A 22,859-nucleotide genomic window follows, 5' to 3' on the forward strand; every position below is an offset into this window, starting at 1 on the left:
GGACGCCCCTGATTCAGAGCCTGCCGCTCGGTGCAGTGCGTGTTCCTGTTACATGTCCTCAGCTGCGCGAGTCTTTTCCGCAGACCTTGAACTCTGCCCAAAGAAACTCATTTCCAACCTTCCTGTTTACCCAGAATGGTGCTAGAGATCAAGGGCCAAAGCTTATCTGCAGCCCGAGTGGAGGGGGGTTACCGTAGTAACGAGAGGACTGGTATAGTCGCAAACATACTGACTGATCACAGTATGCCGCTCACGGCACATGGATTATCTCGTGTGCCCTCACGGCACCCCCGGGGAGGAAGTGCTGTTATTATCCCAACTTGGAGGGTGAGGCAGGTCAGATGGGTCAGATCCTCGCTGCTTGGTCACAGCAAGGAGCTCAAGCAACGGGATAGACTGGCTTTTGCAGCAGTGACAGGTGACTTCCGAGTCTCAGTGGTTTACTCGATGAAGGTGCATTTCTTGTTCATGGTGTCTGTTGCAGACTGGCGGTGGCCTTCGTCCCCACTGCACTGTCTTGGTCCCGGGTCCCAGGGGGACAGAGTGACCCCTATCTGGAATGTTGCTGGTTCATGGCCGAGCAGGAGACTCATCAGACCCCTGCAGTGACGCTTCAAGATTGTTCCAGAAATGACACACACCCCTTCCACTGACCTTTCTTTGGTGACAGTGGGTCATAGGGCCCCTCATTTCCAAGGGCAGGGGTGTGTAAGGCTGTGCAGGGAGGACTAGTACAGGGAGGGGTAGCCAAACCGGGTGGATGGTGTTCCAGTACCACACAGCAGGGGTCAAGGTTAAGTTCACAGGGTCATTCCTGACATCAGAACCCATGCCCTGTCACCATCCTGCCTTCTCTGCTCAATGCACACAGTTCAGCCTCATCCCATGTCCGATAGCATGAATTGTGGCGTGCGTGGGGATGTTGATGTTGGGTTTCCCCTTCCCTTCAGTAAAGGAGCTGCGAAGGGCCATACTCCATGCCCGGGATGGGGGGGGCGTAGGAAAAGAATTCATAGAAGTAAGCCGGCAGAGAACCAAACGGCATCGCAGCTCCTGAACGCTCAGCTCAAATCCCACTCCTCTTCGATGGATGAGCTACTTCTCTATACAACGTGCAGTTCAGGAGGAACGAGGTGGGCACGAAGCGAGTCTTGGTCGAGGTCCGCGTGGTTCTGCTCCCAGATACACGACATGCAGAATGACCAGCACGAAGCCCGCCCTCCGTGACAGGCTGTTGGTTGGATGGATGGAGAAAGAATGCGTTTCATCTTCACAACCTGCCACCTGACTTGCTACCTGTTGTTAGTCCCATTTTACAGAAGAAGTTGAGGCTCAGGGAAATCCACCTAGTCGCGTGATATAACAGCCACCGTTTTGGTCGCCCCTTGCAGGGTGCCCTCGTGCTAAATGCTTGACGGACATTCTCTTCCTTCACGCCCGCAGCCCTCAGGAGGGGGTTCCTACTGTCCCTTAACTGGACATTGTGTCATTTGGGCACAATAATAAAACTGCTTCCTGGGTAAGAGAAGCCATGTGAAGTGCAAAGCACCGTGGCTGGCGAGAAGGAATTCTGGCAAGAAGGAATTCCTCAGTAAATATTAACCATTTTCCCTCTTGATCGTCTCCCTGTCATGCTACACACTGAGTTGTTGTCCAAACTCCAACTTCAGCTCAGAGTTTGCTCTCATGAGGACTGCACCGACCGACCTGCCCTGGCTCCCCCATCCTGCTCCTGACACGGGGGCTGGGCTTGGTGACTCTCTACGTACTCACGAGGCCATCCCCGCTTCACCTGACCCCGTTCACCCCAAATGCTTCCCTTCTGCTCGATTTTATAGCTTTTAAAGGTCAGGTCTGGCCGATCCTAGCTAGTGCCCCGAGGCCAAGGTCTCCAATGGCAGACATTTCCAGCGGGAGACTGGATCAGAGGGTAGGGAGCAGGGGAGGGAAGGGCAGACAGGGGCGATGGAGTCTGTGATCGTATTTGTACTTGGTCTGGGTCCATCTGTTCCAAGATATTTTTGTTGCTGCTTTTGCTATTATTACTGTTATTTTTGTCTTTTTATTATTCAAATTGCAACCCTGTTAGGACGGACCCATTAGGTAAGTAGCACATCCCACACACTGGGTTTTCCCAGCTGGGTTTTAGAAACTTTCCAGCCTTTTAAACCATCGATGGACCGAGGGTGACTTTGGTACCCCGCTCTGCATGGCAGCGTCCCCGGCCTTGATCCTAGTTTGGGGCCTCGGTGAGGCGGGGTGGTCTCAGGGGGTGCCAGGCACCGCGGGCCCTAAAGACCGACCTCTTTCCCCCACAGAACCGCTGAGGCATCCCGGAAGAAGAAAGAAAACCGGAGGAAATGGAAGCGCTATCTCCTGATTGGCCTGGCAACTGTCGGGGGCGGGACCGTGATCGGTAAGGCCCGCCCAGGTTGGCCAGGGTGTGGGGGCGCGCATGCGCCCGGACGGTGCAGAGTACATGCCAGGCTCGAAGGTAGAGAGGAGAGGGTAGGGGGGTCCGCTGGGAGGTGGCTGCGGCGCACACCAGGTACAGAAGTACGTTCATTCACGTTCTTAGAAGCATCCATGGAAGGCGGTGGGCGGCCAGTGGGGGAAGAACCGGGTAGGCCGCATCTCCTCCCCTTTACCTACCATGGGCTGCTCTCCTTGCAGGCGTGACCGGGGGTCTGGCTGCCCCCCTCGTGGCCGCTGGCGCTGCCACCATCATTGGCAGTGCTGGGGCAGCGGCTCTGGGCTCGGTGGCGGGCATCGCCGTCATGACCTCGCTGTTCGGGGCGGCTGGAGCTGGCCTGACAGGTAAGGTGACAGAGGAATGTTGGGCCAAGGGGGCCCGGCTCTCACAGACAGGCTCAAATTCTCACCCATCATGGCTCGCCCGGGGACAGAGGAGAACACAGCTCTATTTCATGCTGGGTCCCAGCCCTGCGGGAACAGGCTGCAAGCTTCCTGCATTTACCAGTATTATTGGGGAGGAGGGTGATACTGGTAAATGGGGGGGTTTATATCATAGACCAGCAGCCCCCCAGTCCCACACACAGATCCCTGTTCCACTCCCCAAGTGGGACCCATCCCTCCCCACATGGAGAATTGTGGTCACTTTGACCCACTTTTTTTGAGAGGAATGTGTTACTCCCGTGATGTTCATGGGAAGAAAAGATCTAGAACCAGTGGAGTCAGGATGAAGCAGTGAGTTCCAACCCCAGCTCTGCCCCGGGAGCCGGCTGGCCTTCGGAAGCCTCTTAGCCTTGGCTGTAACTGGGGACAATAATGGCACCTAACTTAAATGACTTTAAAAATGAGACATTTTGTCGAGGAAAAAGGCACACAGTCGGCACTCACTGTGAGTGTGTGAGCGCAGAGAGTCACTCTGACTAACACTCCTGTTGTCCCTGGTCATCTCCACCCTCATTTTTGTGTCTGGGTCTTTAGGATACAAGATGAAGAAGCGTGTCGGGGCCATCGAAGAGTTCACGTTTCTGCCTCTAACGGAAGGCAGGCAGCTGCATATCACCATTGCCATCACAGGATGGCTGGCGTCCGGCAAATACCGTGAGGACTGGGGCAGAGCAGAGATGGGGGGATGGTGGGGGAAGTGTTGACCGAGCTGGGACTGCTGTTGTGGGCCAAAACCTGGCCTAGGCTCTTGCCTATGTATACCTCTGGAGGGGTGGGGGAGGGGTCCAGTTTTGCAGAGGAGGAAACTGAGGCTCAAGAAGGTGAGATGACTTCATCCCATACCCATCCACCCTTCATCTCTCCATCAGTCTGTCCTCGCATCCACTCATCCATCCATCCATCCATCATCCACACACCCACCCATCCATCAACCATCCATCCACCTACCCATCCACCTGTCCACCAGTCCATCCCCACACCTATCATCCATCACCCATCCAACTATCTATCTACCCACCGACCCACCCATCCATCCACCCTTCCATCTACCCATCCCATCACCATCCACCCACTCGCCTATCCATTCATTGATCTGTCCACTCACTCATCTGCATATCCATCCATCTGTGCACCCATCCATCCATTACCTGTCATCCAACTACCTGTCCATTCAACCACCCACCCATTCACTCATTGATGCATGTTTTCATCTCTGTGTCTCCACCCAACCATCCATCTACCCATCCCTCCATTCACCATTCATTCACCCACTCATTTACCTATTAATTTAGCCACTGAGCAGTGTTTCTAGAGTATCATACACAGCACATGCCAGACATTGAGCCTAGGAATTCAGTGGTGAGAGCACTGTCATGGCCTCAGCTCCCCTGGGACATGTGGTCCAAGACAGAAGACAGACGATTGAGCAATAATTTCATGGAAGGTTTATGAATGGCACAGTATAGGAACCAACAGAGTGTTTTTGGGGAATGAGGGAACGAGGTTCTACTGGAGAAAGTAACATTTAGGCTAAAGACCGGGAGTTAACTGGGTGAAGAAGGAGCAAGAAGTGTAAACCAAGCAAAGAAGCAGCATGTACCAAGGTCCAGGGGTGCAAAAGAAGCACAGGATGGCTGGAATGGGGGGCTAGAAGGCAGGGGTGTTGACAGGGTCAGATCATGCTGGAGCATGTAAGGTGTGACAGGGAGCTTGAATTTATCCTCAGAGAAAGTGGGAGAGACCAAAGGACTTTCAGCATGTGGCTTAAAGTTGAAAGGACTTGAAGTAGGTGCGAGATCAATACATCTTGACCATGTGACCTCAAGCAAATTACTTAACCTCTCTGTGCCTCAGGTGCTTCATTTGTAAAGTAGAACAAATTCTCGCTGCCTTTCGAGATGCTTGCAAAGTTTAAATTAAACAAGCTAACACATGGAAGGCACCCGGTTTCTCACGGACATTCCACAAACACACGTCCCCTTTGTGGCTCTCATTTGAACATGCGTTTCGAGGTGGTTCTAACCAGGGTGGCATCAAGGACTAACACCGTGGTCCACCCACTGCCTGGCTCCCTGTTGCAAGTGCCCAGTGTGAGGCTCAGCAAACAGTTCGTCACTGAGAGAGAGAGAGAGAGAGAGCAAGCAGGATGGGCCAGGGAATCCAGAACACCCCAGCCAGACACATGCTGACAGCCTCCTGAATTTCTGGATCTCTGGGATCTGAGGGTAGAAGGCACAGCTCTTCTAAACAACACAGAAGAAAGCAAGTGAGAAAATGTCCAGGCTTTGTATAGAGGCATGACCAGGTGCCAAAGCCTCATTGGTGTGGGATCACCAGTCCCCATCCCCACACAGTAGGCCTCTAATGTGGACTGAGCACTTAGTGCATAGCTACCCCGAGTCAGGCATCTTACCCACGCAATGGGGACTCAATATGCGTCGTATCACCCAATCCTCGCATCCACCCCCCCCCCAGGTTTCTGTCCTGATCTAGCAAAAGAGGAAGCCCAGAGGGGTCGCAGGAGGTCAGGGAGATGGAGGATTCGAACCTGTGTCTCCTGACCCAAAGTTCATGGGTGTCTCTTCACTCCTTTCTGCGCCACTGCGCTGCAGGAAGGACCAACACAGGAGGGAAGGAGCAAGAGCAAGCATCTAAGCTGAGGAATTTGCGATTCTGACCACTCTGGAAAGCAAATTCCGTCTCCTTGTTTTACCCCCATTTGCTCTCTCGGCCCCAGGTCAAAGCCCGAAACCCTCTTCAGTGTTCTCCTCCCGCAGGCTGGTGCAGCCTGCTGTCCAGGCAAGCGGGGGAGGGGAGGTAAAAACAGAGCAAACTAGATGAAGTTCAGGAGGGAGATACGGCACCTCTTCCTGTCTCTGCTGGGAGAGAAGCCGCTGTGACATCACACGCTTGCCCTGCGCGATAGGAACAGTTGGATTCTCGGCAGCCCCCCTCCCCCCTGGTTAAACAGGATTGTGTTTAATTGTGCACAATAATGACAACAGCTTTGCGTTAGCCAGGCACTAATCCAAGCCTCTCAGGAGCCTTGCTCACCGAGTCCCTCGCTCCAGGCCGGGGAGGTGGGCATCCTGGTCGCCCCCATTTTACAGATAAGGAAACTGAGGTTCATAAGGGCTGCTCAGGGTCCCCTGGCTAGCCAGGGACTAGGGCAGGACCACCACCACTCTGTCCGGCTCGATGGCCCCTGTTCAGGGCCTCAGGCGATACAGTGCTCTACAGTTTATACAGTGTGGTGTGTGTGATCTCTCACGTGATCCCATGACACTCTGAAGTCAGATGTTATCCTTCCATTCTTACAGATGTAGGACCCAAGGGGGCATGCCTGGCCATGAGCCAAGTAACCAGGGAGCTGCCGGGCCAGGACACACCCTCACCCTTACTCTCCCCCCACACGCCAGCCCCTGCTCTCCACCCTGAGTTGTTGCGGAGCCGTTGCCGGGTCCCTGCGGGGGCTGGGGGGTGGCCCCAGGGTGGTGCATGTCGGCCTGACACCCTCCAGTACAGATGGGGCCTTGGAATCGGGCAGGGAGCTGATGTCCAGAACCCGAAGCCTCAGGAAGGGGTTGCCACATGTTCACTCATGATCGTATTTTCGTGAGTGTTTATTACGTGTTCCATCCCCAGGCTTCGGGAGTCTAGTCCATGGCAAACAGACCATGTGATTGCACGCTGTGACGCCAGCAGGCAGGAAGGCACTTGCCGGGGTGGGGGGTGTCCAGACTCGGCATCCTGCTGTGCCCCCTTGTTGTGCTCACAGAATAGTGACTGTGATATGTGTATGTCCCTGCCCCTGCCAACGGAGGCCTAGATGCCTCAGTTTCCTCAGCTACGAAGCGGGGCCAGTAGTGGCACCCTGTTTCAGAGGCTACGAGAAGATGCAGTGTGTTTCTGGGGGGGCAGAGTATAAGTGAGAAATTGGGGAGCGATGGGGCTGGGAAGGAGGCAGGGGCCAGCTCACTGAGGGCCTCGGTATCATGCCAGGGAGGTGATACAGCCGGGGTTGGACTTCTGTCTGACGTTGGTCACTGTAGTGATGCTGTCCTCATCCCCCATTTCTAGTCCCTAAGTGAGAATGCTGAAGCCCAGGGGCCTTGGGTGACCCAGTGAAGTCATAGCAGAGCTGGGCTCAGGTGCCTCTGCCCCAAACTTCTAGACCGTCTCCCAGCCTGAGTTTGTAGAATGACTTCCCGCTGATTCCCAGAGCCAGCTGCTTGGTGCAGTGCACATTCCTATCATCCATCCTCAGCACCTGATGCCAGAAGGACTGCAGGGTGAGAAAGAGTAGCACTTCACACACACACAACTTCCAACACTTCATTCCTACGACTGCTGTAAAGGGAGCTCCATGTTCATCTCCCCCCTGCGCAGATAAGCATAGCAAGGCTCAGAGTGAGACAGTGGTGTGCAGGGTCACCCCGCTACTAAAGAATGCAAAAGCTGTGACCCGAACCCCAGCCTGCTGACTGCCGGTGTGGCGCTCTGCTCCGCGAACAACTGCCGCTCCCAATCCACCGGGGCACATGGTTCCCTGTCACTGCCTGTCTGGGAAGCTGGGCTGAGGCACCCTCTGCCGCAGACAGGAGAGACCCCACCTACCTGTGTTCTCCCCTAGGCACCTTCAGCGCCCCGTGGGCGGCCCTGGCCCACAGCCGCGAGCAGTACTGCCTGGCCTGGGAGGCCAAGTACCTGATGGAGCTCGGCAATGCCCTGGAGACCATCCTCAGTGGTCTTGCCAACATGGTGGCCCAGGAGGCCCTGAAGTACACGGTGTTGTCCGGTAAGCACCCCCCACCCCACCCCACTGCCAGCAGCATGCCCACTGCTGCCGTATCTGTGCACACCTGAGGCTCCCAGAGAGCCGGGCACTGTGCCGGGCTTTAGGAATACAGAGGAGTCGAGGCTGCATTCCTGTCTGTGAAGTTTGTGATCTCTGTGGGGGAGGGGACAGGCCAACAGCCAACCACATCATCACACAGCGTATCAGGTAGCTATTGCCGCATAACAAGCAACCCCAAAACCCAGTAGCTTACGACAGCACTCATTTCTCACAATAGCAGAGAAGTCGTGAGGCTTCATTTGACTGATCTTAGCGGGACCTGCTCACACGGCTATGGATCAGCCGACCGGCCAGTGATCTAGGCTAGCCTTGTCGAGGGCAACGAGGGCAACTTGGCTCTGCGCCATGCGTCTGTCACCCTCCCCTGGGGTTAGCCGGCTAGCCCACACGAGCTGTAGGAGTGCATGAGAGGCTGCCCAAAACCATCCCAAGTCTCAAATCGACTGAGGTCTCGCTGGCCAAAGCAAGTCCCACGGCGGAGCCTTGTGTGGCTGGCACAGCAGGGGCTAGGCACTGTGGAGCATGGCACAAAGTGGGAGGACACAGGGTGGAGGGACGAATCCAGGCCATCTTTGGAATCCCAGTCACAACGGAGGCTTGAACGGAAGGAATCTAGTCCGGGAATCCTGCACAAGCTGCAATTTGCTTCGTTGCTACTTAGCAGTTTGGCAGCCCTTAGAAAACCTACAGGTTCCAAGTTCAAGGTTCTGCATGCGTTCACTGGGGCCTGCATTAACCAGCCCATTACTTCCCTGGAAGGGCCTCCCTACACTGCTTTCTTCACTGATATCCCTCCTCCCCAGGCATCGTGGCTGCCCTGACCTGGCCAGCCTCACTCCTCGCCGTGGCCAACGTCATCGACAACCCCTGGGGTGTGTGTCTCCACCGGTCAGCAGAGGTTGGCAAGCACCTGGCCCACATCCTGCTCTCCCGGCAACAGGTACCTGGGACTGGCCACAGGACGTGGGGCAGGGGCAAGAGGGGAGGTGAGCGAGCTGACCTGTGCACAGACGTCAGCCCTAGAGACAAGCTACTTGGAGATAGTCTAGTGGCTTTGCGGGGGTGGACGGTCTTCACTGCCCCTTAGTTCAAGTCCCAGAAGTATCCCAGGATGAACCAGTGAGAGGAGAAGCTGAGATTGTGCATTTCTAGCAGGTGGTTAGGTAAGCACTGAAAAGCAGACATCTGCAGGCCTGGACAAGGCCAGGTGCTCCTTCCCGCAAGCATCCGAGCGGATCTTCAGTCAAATACCGTGTACGATGGTCAGGAAGATAAATAATTATCAGACTTTTCAAATTTAGGGACACCAGGGTGGCTCAGTCACTTAAGCGTCCAGCTCTTCCTCTCAGCTCAGGTCATGATCTCAGGGTCCCAAGGTCAGCCCCACGTCAGGCTCTGCACTCAGCTGGGCATCTGCTTGAGGACTCTCTCTCCCTCTTCCTCTGCTCCACATCCCCTGGTGCTCTAATTCTCTCTCTCTCTCTCTCTCTCTCTCAAATAAATAAATAAATAAATCTTAAATTGGAAAACTTCCAAATCTGAATCCAGTACTTACCAGGGAAATGAAACTGCCCCCTTCATGATGAACTTGAGTAAATGGAGACCAAAGTTTGGAGAAGCATTTCAGAGATGACTGTGAGGTTAGGATTATTGGAACCACAACAGTGGCTTCCAGCAGGCGGAAGTCTGTTTCTCAAGAAAAAGCTGAGGGAGGCCATCTTACACGGGAGCGCTTGCCGTGGTGGAGAGACCCGCTTGCCTTCTGGCGTGTTGCTCTGCTATCCGTAGTCTGGACCTCGTGGTCCCAGATGTCAGCCTCAGCCCCAGCCAGCAGGGGAAAGGAAGGGCCGAAGAAGGAAGAGCAAAGGCCTGGTTGGTAGCATTTCCACTGGACGTCTCATCGGCCAGACCTTGGTCCTAGGACCACTCCTCCGGGTGCACAAGCAGGGGAAGGCCGTCTGTCTTCCATGTGTCCGTGAACCTAGCTGACGTTCAGCTACAGGAAAAGGGGAGGACAGACACTGAGAGACAATGAGCAGTTTCTGCCGCAGTGGGTAAACTGAGGAATAGACCCTCCCTCTGATTGCTGTGTCTTTGCCAGAAGAAATGGAGCAGTCCTGCTCCAGGTTTGGCTGTAAGGCAAAGACCAGAGTGGTATTGGCTTCAACAAGGTGGGCGTTCGTCCTCTCCCGTGGAACAGCCAGCTGTTCCAAAGGCCACCTACCTTCTTTGGCCAGTAGCGCCCTTCCTCCAGCTTCCGAGCCCACAGTGCAGCATCTGCAAATCTGCTTCTCTGTCCCTTGCTTCTGCCAGCACATCACCTGTCTCACCCTGACCCTCCTGCCTCCCTCTCTGTCCTCTAAGACGGCACTCACGGGGCCCCAGGGTTTGGATGGAGCCATTCTCGGCGGGCTGTTACTCTGCCTCTCACGTGGACGGCCTTGCAGCACAGGAGCCCCAAATCCTTCAGTGTAATGGCCACGTGTCCTCTGCATTCAGTCTCTCTTTTGGTCCAAGACAGATCTGCTGGCACGACCTCCCCATCCCAGAGAGTCAGAGGCGGAAAAGTGGAGTGAGGGGCATGGAAGTCACACTGTTGCGTCGCTTCTCGTCCTTGGGCCTCCCTAGCTATAAGGGAGTTGGAAGGACTTTGTCCCCGGCCGGAGGGCTGTGCACCAGCAAAACTCAGGAGTTCTGTTAGCAGGGACTTTGGGGGGTGAGCAGGTGTTGGGGGGGATGAGCAGCCATTGCCACAGTTCCGGCAGAATTAGCTACTATTTGATCAAGGGTCTCCTGTCCTCGTAGATGGCGGGAGGTGCGGGGTGGACGGGGGGAGGGTTAATATTCACGTATTGGCACAAAACCAAGGAAAAGGAAGAGACTGGTGGGACCAGACCAGACCTTTGGAGCTCCTCTGCTCCTGTCCCTTCCTTCCATGTAGAACTGGCACCGATATCCCCCATAACTTTCTCCCTTTTAGCAGTTGCCTTTCCTACAAGTTCTTTAGTTAGAAAATCCCTCTCTGTGTCTATCTTACTACCTTCTCTTATGTAAAGCCAATATTTCAGTCCCATGTTCCCCTCTGGAAACAGATCAGTTCTCCCCAACATGTCCCTGCCCGTGTACCCATCGTCACAGCCTGGGCCTTCTGCCGCCTCTCCCTGGCATCCCACTTCACTGTCATCGTCTACCACCCAATAGATGTGTCCTGTCCCCTGGAGAAGAGACAGACAGTGGCTGGGTAATGGTTCGAGATGAAAGGGAATTAACCCAACCAGCGGCTGCCTGTTAGCCTGGGAGGAAGCAGTTCCAGCAGCAGGTGGATTCTTGAAGGAATGAGGGCCCTGTCTGTCCCGATTAAGACATCAGAGCTCCGGGACCATCGGAGTTGGGGGTAGCAGATGCATGATTCATTAAACGTGAGGCAAGCACTAAGGAGTGCACAAGGGCCATCTTCATCAGGGCAGATGCTGAACTGGCAAGTGTCCCCCACCCTCCCAGACACCTGTGTCCTGTCTCCCACAGGGCCAGAGACCTGTCACCTTGATTGGCTTCAGCCTGGGAGCCAGGGTCATCTACTTCTGTCTGCAAGAGATGGCTCAGGAGAAAGGTAAGTCTGGCTTACTGTCACAGATGAAAACGCTTCCCAAGTTCATCCTCAGGCAGAAGGTTCCAGGCCAGGGATCACGAGCCTTGTGAATGTCTTCCCAGTTCTTGGTGATACTAGTAAGAAGTTAAAAGTGGTTTGAAAATAGACAAAACCATTAAGTCATTTGGAAATTGGTTTTATTTTTTTTGTACTGTAAATTTGAGGGGCTGGTCCTGTAATAATGGTCCTATAGTAATGATTATATGGTCCTATAATAATGACGTTGGCCTTGGTGTTGTCACATGCGTGCCTGAGTGGGAGGGAAGAGAGATGAGAAGTCTGAAACTGAGAGGTATCGGCAAGGCCACATTCCCTCTGATGGTTCTAGGGGACGATCCTTCCTTGTCTCTTCCAGCTCCTGACAGTCCCTGGCCCTCCTTGGTTTGTAGAAGCTTCCCTCCGTTCTCTGCCTCTGTCCTCCTGTCATCTTTTCCTTCCTGCTTTCTCTTCTCTTGTAAGGACAGTGTCATTGGGTTTAGCCATCCCCACTCCCCCCCGCCAAAGCCAGCATGATCTCATCTCAGGATCCTTAACTTTATAACATTTGCATAATTCGGTTACATCTGAAGGTACAGTTTCCTAAGAAGTTCTCATCCACAGGTTCCGGGTGGATGTCCCTTCTAGGGGAGCCATCATTCCAGCCACTAGACCACGTCTGGTGTGTGTTCATGCTGTCCAATTGACACACTTTGAGTGTTGGGACAGTGGGAAGCTTGAGTGCCATTGCTCTGGACCTTGGGTGGGAGGGGTCCCAGGATGAAGGGCCAGTTTCGGGCAGGTCTGTCAGCGGGGGACGGCTGGGGGAGGGAGGGGTAGAGCTCGGGGCTCTTGGAATGGCCCACAGTCTGCGGGACCCAGACTCACCCCTCTCCTGGTGGAGCACAGCAGCAGCAGGCCCCTGAGGCAACAGAGGGAGCTGGTAATGACCCCGGCCCGGGAGCAGAGGGTGGGCGGCAGACAGGGGTTCACCCGGCCGTCTCCCTGGGGATTTTCGGGGAACGCCTCTCTGGGCCTTGGCTTCCCCACTCATAAAATGGAGTTATAATACCCAGCCTGCGTGCTTGCTTCCAGGGACCCCACACAGCATTTCCGCACCTTGTAGAGCCCTCCCTTGTTGACCAAACTGCGCTCCGGGACGTCTGTTGGCAGCGTTTGCTCTCAGAGCCGTTGCCAACCTGAGGCCAGCCCCGAAGACGGCCCCCGGCCACTCCCCCTGAGCGTGTGACCCGACTGCCGACCCACTGCCAGCAAGCCAGGAGGGGCGGGAATGTTCGCAGTTGGCTGGGTCTGAGGGAGCCAGACCAGCCTGGCTGGTGGAGTCTTCATCCTTGGCATCCCCAGAGGGCGTGGGACAGACCCTGGGGCTAAGGGGTCTGCTTCATTCCTGGTCTTTCTGTTTTGCTAAAATGTCTCCCCACCTTGGACTGGGGACCAGAGCTCTTTTCCTGGTCACACAATTAAGGCGGATGTGCTGTCCTTGGCATTGACCATGGAAGAGCCAAGCCCCTGTGGGTGAGCCCTGCAGAAGAGGCTTCATCTTCTGTCATTTTGGAGGACCCCCCCCACCGTACCCTACTCCCTCATAGCTTTCAACAGCCCCCTTGTCACTTGGTTTTGTCTGCATCGCTAAGCAATCGGGAGACACCTCTGTCCTATTTCCAGTAGCTTTGGGTAACCTGGGATCACCATCCAGAAGGGCCTGGGGAGTCAACTTGGAGCTGTCTGCACCAGGAAAATTCAGGCTGGGGTCAGAGGTCAGGCAGAAACCACCCAGGAAGCAGGGCTGAATCTGGGGCTCTGGTACCGGTGACTTTCCACTTCCAGCATAGAGAATGTCATACATTCTCTGTAAGTTCTTCCCCTAACTAGACATCACCAGAGCAGAGCAAGTCAGAAAGTCATCAATTCCCTGCCTTTGCAGCTCTTCCTAGTACAGATAATCCTCCCGGGATCTTTTGGCCAGCTGGGAGGAGCCTCCTGGAGGCCTCCCGCCTTCAGCTCTTTGATCCCCTGTGGGAAAGGGCTTTGTTGGAACCACAGCCGCACCACTGACATCCCCAACATCATGTCATGTTTTGCTCCTACGACTTTGTGCAAATGATAACAGGGCTGTCAGAATCTCTTGGGAGAATTAGGGGCCGCCATTTCTCATGCAGGACACAGGACTCTTGCTAAAAATGTGTGGGTTAGAGAGAGGCAGGATGGGTGTACCGGTCAGCTTCTGCCAGGGTGATGCTGGGTAACAAGCTAACCCCCAAACTCACAGGGTTACACCACACCCTTGCCATGTTCCAGGATCTACGGTGGTTCGCTTGTTCTAGAACAGGCTCTGTTTCTGGCCGTGGGTTGGACAGGCTTGGCCCCAGGCTGCGGGCTGCACTCACATCTGCCCCTACATCTGCCCCATGCGCATGTGTCACAGTGGAGCGGAAGGGGCAGCGGTCCCCCAGGGCATGTTCCTCTCAGGGCAGAGCACTAGAGGGCCAGGACCAAGGCAAACCGCACGTGCACATTCTAGACCTCTGGTCGTGCCATTTTTACCACCATTCTGCATCAGCCGTTCATTGCTGCAGACAACCTCTCCAAACTTATGGCTTAATACGCAAATAACTGGGTATTTCTTATAGTCCTGTGGGTTGACTAGGAAGTTCCTCTCCTCCTTGCGCCTGGGCTCACTGGTGTGGTTGCAGCCAGAGCTGGAATGCTTGGAACATGGGAGCCGGCCTCCTTCACTGCCAGGCTGCTGGCTGGGGGTCCCTGGCATGCCTCAGTCCTTCCCAGCGGACCGTGAATCCTCCAGCAGGCTCACGTGATGTCCTCATGGGTTCTCTCTGGGCAGCATTTCAAGGAGGCAGGAGTGAACGGGGCAAGACCTCAGAAGGCCAGGTTCCAGAACGTATCACTTCCGCCACATGCTGTGGGTGAGAACAAGTCACAGGCCAGACCAGATTCAAGGGATCAGAGGGGAAATGCTTTCCCCAAATGCAAAGAGTGGCAAAGCGTTTTCGGCAATTTTTAATCTTCCGCACGTTCAGTTGGCCAAAGAAAGCGATGGCCAAGCCCTGGATGGTCAGTGTGAGGCAGCGTGTTCTACCCACCATGGTGGGGAGAGGAGCAAATTGCCAAAGGGCAATCCAGACTCTGCCAGGGTAGAGGAAAGCTTGGCTTTGCAGCCCACGGAGACGTGGATCTGAGTCCTGACTCTGCTCGGCTGGGTCGCTGGGGCTGGGGAAGGACACAGCCTCCCTGTTGTGTCCACACAGTCCATATGTCTGTTTGCAGCAATAGGCTAATGTCGCCTGCGGGCAGTGGCAAAGGCTGGAGAACATGGAGGTCAGGCATCCAGCCCCATGCCAGGTCCTGGTGAACACGTCCTCTAGCATCTCACTCAGGCTACGGGGCCCCCTACCAGTCCAGGGCTGGCGGCAGACTACCCCCCCTTCTCTGAATCTGCTTCTCCCTGGGAGTTCTGGAAGAATTGTCATCCTCTGTGCTGACATCATCTTGCTCGTCCCTGGCCATCTCTCCCTCAACCCAAGCAGCTGACCAGCTGCCAGGCTCCTCATTAGCTGGAGGGACATGGTCTTCTATAGGACATATTCTCAGTTCAGAGGAGAAAGGTATGTCTGTGTCCCCAACTAGCGTAAGTTACGTATTAATGTCAGGTCAGTAATATAAGCCAAGTCTTCAATTTCCCTGCTGGACAGATTGAATTAATTACCATCGTCCATTTGGCTGTGATAGTCAGAAGTGAAGTCACCCTGGTGTATGTGCATGTGAGGTGGGGAACTGCCAGGTGGGAGACAAGTGGCCCCTCGGTGACAAGGGGGTGCTGAGACATTGAGATGTCCCTGCGCCTCAGCCTTTTGGGGGCTGGTTCCCAAGGTGACTTCCTTCCTGCTCCCTGCTCCCTCCCCTGCATCTTCATGGCCCACCCATAAGAATTGGGGCTTCTGTATTAGGCAGACCTGGATTTGGGTCCCAGCTTCTTTGCTGACCAGCTGTGGGACCTTGGACAAATCACTTAACCTCTCTGAACCCCAGAGTGCTCATGTGAATACGGGCTTGATACCCATTACCTCGAAGGCTACTCAAGAGACAGTGAGATGATGTATGTGGAGGAGATGCTGTGATCTGGGGACACTCAGAGTATTTCTGCTTCTAAACTCTGATCAGAATATCTACTCTGCACAGGGAACGTTAGTGAGTGTGGTGTAGATAAAGGAGTTTGTCATTCTGTGTCCATTTCCCCACCCCCACGCGAGACCAGGAACTCCAGGTAGGCAGGGTCTGTCTGAACCTCCCTCCAACCCCCCACCCTCCCAGCCCCCCAGCCCCATCTGTGCCTGGCTGGCACTGAGTGCTCAGAAAGATGGAGGAACTTGATTTGGGGCAAGGGACTCAAGCACAGGCCGATGGGCTCATGCGCCAGGTGCGGACCCACTGTGCACCCCGCCACACAGAAAGCACTTACGTGCAGGATCTCATTCAGTCTGATAGTGACCCTGGGAGGTAGCCATACTCCATGCTTCGCGAACAAGAAAACACAGACCTCCAGGATAAGCCATGCAAATCCCAAGTGCTGGAGACAAGCTTCGACCCCAGGGCACCTGGCTCCAGAAGCCTCACTCTCAAGCCCTGTGCTATACTTTGCAGAGGACCTTGACCTTGAACGGTGGGCAGGGGTCATCCAGTGATGACGGCAAGAGGGAAGGGCATTGCAGAGAGTCAGGTTGGCACAGCAAAGGAGGGATTCTCAGGGGTGCCCAGCATTTTTGTAGCCTTGAAAGGAGACTGAGGTGGGACAGCAGGAGATGGTTAGGACAGGAGCCTGGTATAAGGTCTCAAATGCTGGGCTAAGCAGCTGGAACTGACTGGTTAGATGCTCAGCCTCTGAATCATGGGAGAAATGAGCAGCTGAGTAGGTCCTGTGAAAGGGTCTGTGCCGAGGAGCCTGTGTGTCTCACGTGCAGTCTGACCCTCTTCACCCTGTCATCTCACATAACCCTCCCCAGCAGCCCCATCGGGTTGATGCTGGTGTCGTGCCCATTGTACAGATGAGCAAACTGAAGTATGGACTGTAGGTAACTTGCCCAAATCACACGGCTGGCGGGTAGCAGAGCAGGCAGTCCGGCTAGGAGCTGTGTGATCTCTACCCCAGTGACAGACCGTCTCTCCAAGCCACTGTTCTGCTCTTGCCTGAGCATCTTTTCCAGCTCTGGCGTCACTGTTAAGAACCACCTGTTTACTTGTCAGTCCCGCCGGCCCACTAACTGTAGCCTCGGAGCGCACAGCAGAACTACCTGGGCAATTCTCTTCCCAAAACCAATATGCCGGGGCTCCCTGCCGAAGGGGTCCGTCACCACTGGGCAGCTGTGGCGTGCAGCCCCGGCCAGGAACCGCAACACAGACGGGCACCAGGGTGCTGCTGCTCTTTCTCATCCCTGCTCCCTGAGCCTGTCACCTGCCCGCATGTACTAGGTACTCGATGGACCCGTGAGAGTGAACCAAGTGGAGGAATGAGCCCCACCGCGCATCGGGGCGGGGTCCGCATGTCAGCCTCCCCCACTCTCAAAGCTCCTTGCAGGGGGGAACCACGTCCTGCTCAGCTTCGTGCCAAGCACAGATGCTTGTAAGTTTTTGCAGGAAAAAGGGAGGCCTTTTTATGTTGGTAACATAGCTCATTTGCATTTATTGAGAAAACCTCTGCATTTTATTTGTGTTTTACTTATTTTAAAAATTTTCTTTATTTGAGACAGAGCGTGAAAAAGAGAACATGAGTTGGGGAGGGGGGAATAGGGACAGAGGGAGAAGGAGAAGCAGATTCCCTGCTGAGCAGGAAGCCCGAGACACGGGGCTCCATCCCAGCACCCCGGCATCATGACCTGAACCAAAGGCAGACGCTTAACTGACTGAGCCACCCAGGCACCCCTTAGAAAGTCTTTATTCTTGACTGTTCTGATCTTGTCCCCCCTGTTAGTAATGTCCCATCCCACCCTGTATCTGGACAGGAGGCAAGAGGGCTCTGGTAACCTTCTGCCTTGACCTTGGTCACGGATACTCCAGAGGTCTGTCCCTTAGTTAGTCCCGGCTTACTCCCAACAGACAGCAGCTGTGCACACCTCAGTGGCCTGGCAGTCTCGGCCAGATGGCCCCTCCCTGGCCCAGGGTGCGTAGCCGCTTCACACCCTTGGCCTTCTCAGTGACTCCACATGGAGGGGCGACCTCTCCAAAGCTGGGCCTCAGAGCCGTTTCTAAGCACCCCCATCCCTCATTTCCCTTTCTCTTTCGGAGAGTAAGTGAGGGAACTCCTGATAGTGCCCAGAAATGGGAAGCGGAAAACAAAACACCCACCTGCGAAGGGGAGCTGAAAGGTCCTGAATCCCAAGACTGTGACTCCCCGGCATTTGGGGTTCGGGGGCGGGGCAGGCCGAGGGCACAGGCGGGACTCCAGCAGCACCCTGTGGCCACACTTGTTTAACCCACACCAGACAGTAAAACAAATAGAAACACGGACACACACGTGCTCACAAAAATGCACACCTGCTCACACCCGTGTGTGTTTACACGGATGCCCTCCAGGGAAGCCCGCAGAGCCCGGCTACACGCACCCGCTTACCAGCAATGTGGCAAGCCACTGGCCCCTGGAGCTCCACAGCCGGCCGTCCGGTCCCCTCACCCAGCAGACAGGGCACAGCAGGTAGGAGGGGACAAGACACAGGGCTGCAAGGCCACACGGTAATGGTGACAGGCAGCTCAGCCCTTCCCCCACCGCGAAGCTGCCTGGTTAGGAGCTGTGAGCAGTGGGCTCTGGAGTTAGAGTGTCCTCTTGGAGTCCCAGACCCAGCACTCTGCCCGTCACCTGAGGCGTCTCCACTGCCCTGATGTATATGAAACACGGCGGGAAATGGGAGAGTCTCTGGGCACGCAGTCAGTGAAGCCTCTGACTTGTGATTTCTGCGCAGGCCATGATCTCGGGGTTGTGAGATGGAGCCCCACATCAGGCTCCACACTCGGCACGAAGTCTGCATCAGACTCTCTCTGCCCCTTCCACAGCTCAGCTCACACCTGCCATACAGCAGTTCTCTAAGTGAAATTCACTCCATCAGCTCCTACGCATTTAGCACCTGGTGTGCGCTGGGCGCTGTGCAGGGCCCTGGGGAGGCCACAGTGAGTAAGTCAGGACAGCCTATCTCCCTATGGAGTTTAGAGTCTGATCTTCACAAGTAACCCGCCATCTGAGACACGAGCTGGGGTTTTGCAAGGTTGGCAGTGACGTGCGTCAGTCATCTGGAAAGCACCTAGCACACAGTAGGTGCTCGGTATGGGGTGTTCTTACTGTCCTGTGCTACCAGCTTCTAGGGCAGCCAGCTGGTGGCGGCTGACATCCTTAACCTGAGTGTCCTGCCCTTGGGGGAGACCATGGGCTCCCATAAGCACTGGGCTTAGGAAACAGAAGGAAACACAAGAATCCAGCCCCCTCTCGCCACCCCAGACCTGTCCTCCTCCTCCTGGTCCTCTCACCAGCTGACAGTGGGCACTACGATGCTCCAGGCACAGCTAAGTACAATGCACACCACATTTTATTCGATCTGCACGATAATCCTGTGAGAGCCTACCTATCCCCATTTTACAGATGAAGGAATGGAGGCTTACAGAGATAAAGCACCTAGCCTAGGCTACAGGGCTGTAATGATGCAGCGGGAACTTGCGTCCACCGCGGCTGGCCCCTGCTCTGATTCACGACTTTGGCCGCCAATCCTTACAACAACCTAAGGTCAGGATAATTATCTCCCTTTTGCAGGGAAGGCTCCGTGTGAGGCCAAGTGATATTTCCAGGTGCGTCCATTCGGATGTTTTGGCCTTAGATCCCCATCAGCTGTCCTTCCCACAGAGCTGCCCGTGCCCGAGAAAGAAAACTGCAAGTTCAGGGTAACTCCTCTCTGCTTGGGCAGAGCCTCCTGGGCTGGGTCCCTGTCTTGCCACCCAGAAGGTTCTCGGCCTTCTCCCAACCCCAGGGCCCCCAACCCCACATGAGCTCAGATACAACCTTTTCAAGATGTGGCTCTCAAACCCCCCTTGACAAGTGGTTTAAACACTGTGTTGTTCTGAGGAGTTCAACAAACAGCTTTTAGTAGTCTTACCCACATAAGTTAAAACACTTATATTCTAAGGCAAAGAAGATGTTGCTTGGAGCATGGATAAAAAACAGCATCGTTTCAAGATTGTGCTCACAATATCCTCGTGGAAGGAAGTCTCTGGAGCAATTAGAAAGGAAAACGTGTTTTGGGGGGTGCCTGGGTGGCTCAGTCGGTTAAGCATCCGACTCTTGATTTTGGCTCAGGCTGTGATCTCCGGGTTGTGGGATCGAGCCCCGCGTTGGGATCCACACTCAGTGGGAGTCTCCTTGGGATTCTCCCTCTGCTCCTTCCTACCCATGCACTCTCTCTCTCTCTCTCTCTCAGATAAACAAATCTTTAAAAAAAAAGAAAAAGAAAAGAAAAAAGAAAGTGGTTGTTTCTTGCAGGAAGGTGTAAAGTAGTCAAACTTGAAAAGGCCATGCTTAACACACACACACGTGCACACACATGCACATACACACACACACACACACACTTTAGGAACAAGCACTGACGAGGTGACCCTCTTGTTGCTTTCTCTCAGAGGACACAGGCACAGCGTGGGCTTGCTTCCGTGTGGGGTGTTGGCCGCGACAGGGTGGGACGTGGTGCTTAGGCCCTCGTGGAGCAGTGTTAATCACCAAGCCTCACGACAGCATCACGAGGCGGGCAGTCCTTGTCCCGTTTTCCAGAATGGCGGAGAAGGAGGCAGAGACCCAGAGAGCTGAAGGGATTTGCCCGAAGGCAGAGCCGGGGAGGTGGCCGAGCTGGGGTTCCTGCCCCGTACCCAGGCCCTCAGTGGGGGCCATTCTGCTTGGACGGCCTGGGGGTCTCCCTCCCCGACCAGAGGGTGGTCAGCCTCACGGAGGACCTGCCTGTTGGGTTCAGCTCCTTCCCAGGTCTTGGCCTATAGGAGGTGCCCAATACGGGTTAGTAGTTAATTCATGGAAGCCCAGGAATGCAGCCATGACATTGACCATGAGCGCTGCCTGCAGAGGACAGCACATAGCCCCCCGCAGCCTGGCCCCACCTCCCAGTGACCCAGGGCACGCGGGCCCCTCTGCTTCCAGACCACCCACACACACACCCCGCGCCATGATCCTACCCATTCCCAACTGAGACAGAATGTGCACCTGCCAACAAACGTTTGTGCCCTTGGGCAGGAAATGCATGGAGCCAGAATTCCCAGAGACGAAGGGGTGCCTTCCGATTGCCCGTCTGCCAGCCGACGGGATGAATGGGCTCGGGGAGTGACGGACCCGCCAACCAAGGGTATTTCTGGCTCCAGCAGGTGGCAGGGGTGGGGGAGCAGCTCCTGGTGCCAGGAAGAGCCACCATCCAAGCACTTGCTGAGAGGCTCTGGGCCCCCGATCGTAACGGATTGCTCATTTCTCCATGTGTTTGCTCTAAAAGCTTTCCAGAATTAAGTAGCTGGAATGCGAGCCCAGCTCAGACTGACTCATGGTAGCAGGCTGAGCCGGGAACCGGCCGCGTGAACCAAAAGATCGGTTCCGTTTCAGTTCATTGACGCATTTATTCTCTTCATTCCAAAAGGATTTGAGGGGAATTAATTAGAGACATTACATATTGTCCCTGCCCCGTGGCCCTGTCCACATAGTCAGCGAGACACCTGAGATGCGCCAGCCCTCCTGCCGGCGTGTTCATTCCACAGATAAAAGGCGGCCAGGCGTGCTGCACTCCGGGCCCCAGGGTGTGTGCATTAAGTGGGTCCTGGCCGCCCCCCAGTCCCTGCTCCATCTGTAAGCTGGTGCCACTGGATTGCTTTTCCTGGATCTTCAAGATGCAAGGGACTGTGGCCGCCAAGCCAGATGACATCAAGGAGCGCTGGATCTGGAGTGTAGAAACCCGAGTTCAAATCCAGGCTCCGCTACTCTGTTAACTCTCTGGGGGCCCCGAAAGCAAGTCACTCCACCTCTGAGCTTTGGCCTAGTTGGTAAATAGGGATACTGACGCCTCTCGGGCTGGTTCTGGGCTTTGGTAACTTCTGTTTATCGAACACTTACCATGGACCAGGCACGGTGCTAAGCACTTTGCTTAACATACAGACAGTGCTAAGGTCTAGGTATCGACACTCCTGTTCTGTCTGTGAAGAGGTTGAAGTCAGGGACTCCAGCATTCCCTTCTCCCCTGTGTCACCAGCCCCTGGGATGGGACTTGGGGCAGGGCAGAGGTGCGATCATGTACAAATGGCGGGCCCCGGCTTCAACTCTAGCACTCTGCTGGCCTTTCCATGTAGCAGATGTGACAACACAGTGCTTGCCATGCAGAGGACCTCAGTACACAGGAACGCCTTTGTCCCTTCTCCATTCACTCATCCAGGTGGCTTTCCCCGAGGCTGTAACACACACTGGTCTGAGCTTGCCGTAAGACAGGATCATCTTCCGATGGCGTTTCCCAGGACAGGAATGATTCATCAGAACATGGGATCCATTTGCTGTTTTCATCTAAACTAACAGGGTCTTTCCGCCAGGCTTGGCTGTAGATTAGGCCGCTGACTCCCTTGGGAAGTTGCTTGCGTTCTCTTGGGGATACAGACACCCTTGACTTTGGCCGTTGCCACCTGCTGAAACACATTTACTCACACGGCAAACCTGGATTGTCACGGTTGTAGGAAAAAGGCAAGGGTTGGTGGGCTTGTCTCGCCTGGCCTCTGGGGCTGGCCTCTCTGCTCCACCATCAGCCCACACCCCCGACCCCCAGCGCCTACTAGATGAGCCCACTTACCTCTAGAAATCAGCCTCTCCCCCTGGAGTGTCTTTCCTACCACCCTGTCTAACCATTTGTAGACATGCTTCTTCCTCCTAACCATGATGTTAGAGGGTTGACTCTATGAGAAGTTGTAGAAGGCCACAGTTCTTAATGCCCCAGGGTTAAAATCATGGGCTCAGGGTCAGAGAGCCCTGGGCTCAAATCCTGGTTTCACTACCAACCTTGCAACCCTGTGCAGGCTACAGAGTTTCTTCAAGCCTTCCTCTCGAGTAAAATATACCTAATGATACCCACCTCATGGAGATACCATGAGGATAAAGAAAACAGCACATAGTAGGCGCCTTGCACCAGCCTGACACGTAGGAAATGCTTGATCACTGGCTATGATACAGGAGGTGGTTTGCGTGTTGAAAGTATTAGAACATTGGAAGGGCAACTCACCATTCAGTCTAATCAGTTTGGTGATCCGGGAGAATTTCACGATACCCTTGGGGTTGGTCAGCAAGGGCCTCAGTGCATTCTCCCATCCTGTGAACCCCGGGAAGTACAGACTCTTCTATCCAGGTTCCAAGGGGTTACTCGGAAT

The 22,859-nt window shown here is 54.8% G+C and overlaps 1 protein-coding gene across 1 annotated transcript in view; it reads left to right on the top strand.

Moving 5' to 3' along the window:
• Positions 1–22,859, top strand: part of LOC111154707 (transmembrane and coiled-coil domains 4) — an 88,450-nt gene that overhangs the window by 39,365 nt on the left and 26,226 nt on the right. The window contains exons 8-13 of the mRNA XM_022514560.1: positions 2,319–2,416; positions 2,674–2,817; positions 3,451–3,570; positions 7,550–7,714; positions 8,578–8,714; positions 11,300–11,384. Coding sequence (XP_022370268.1) covers positions 2,319–2,416; positions 2,674–2,817; positions 3,451–3,570; positions 7,550–7,714; positions 8,578–8,714; positions 11,300–11,384 — 749 coding nt within the window. The remainder of the gene's footprint in view (positions 1–2,318; positions 2,417–2,673; positions 2,818–3,450; positions 3,571–7,549; positions 7,715–8,577; positions 8,715–11,299; positions 11,385–22,859) is intronic.

This window comes from Enhydra lutris, unplaced genomic scaffold (assembly GCF_002288905.1).
Source record: "Enhydra lutris kenyoni isolate GAN:26980312 unplaced genomic scaffold, ASM228890v2 scaffoldscaffold38, whole genome shotgun sequence".
NCBI lineage: Eukaryota > Metazoa > Chordata > Mammalia > Carnivora > Mustelidae > Enhydra > Enhydra lutris.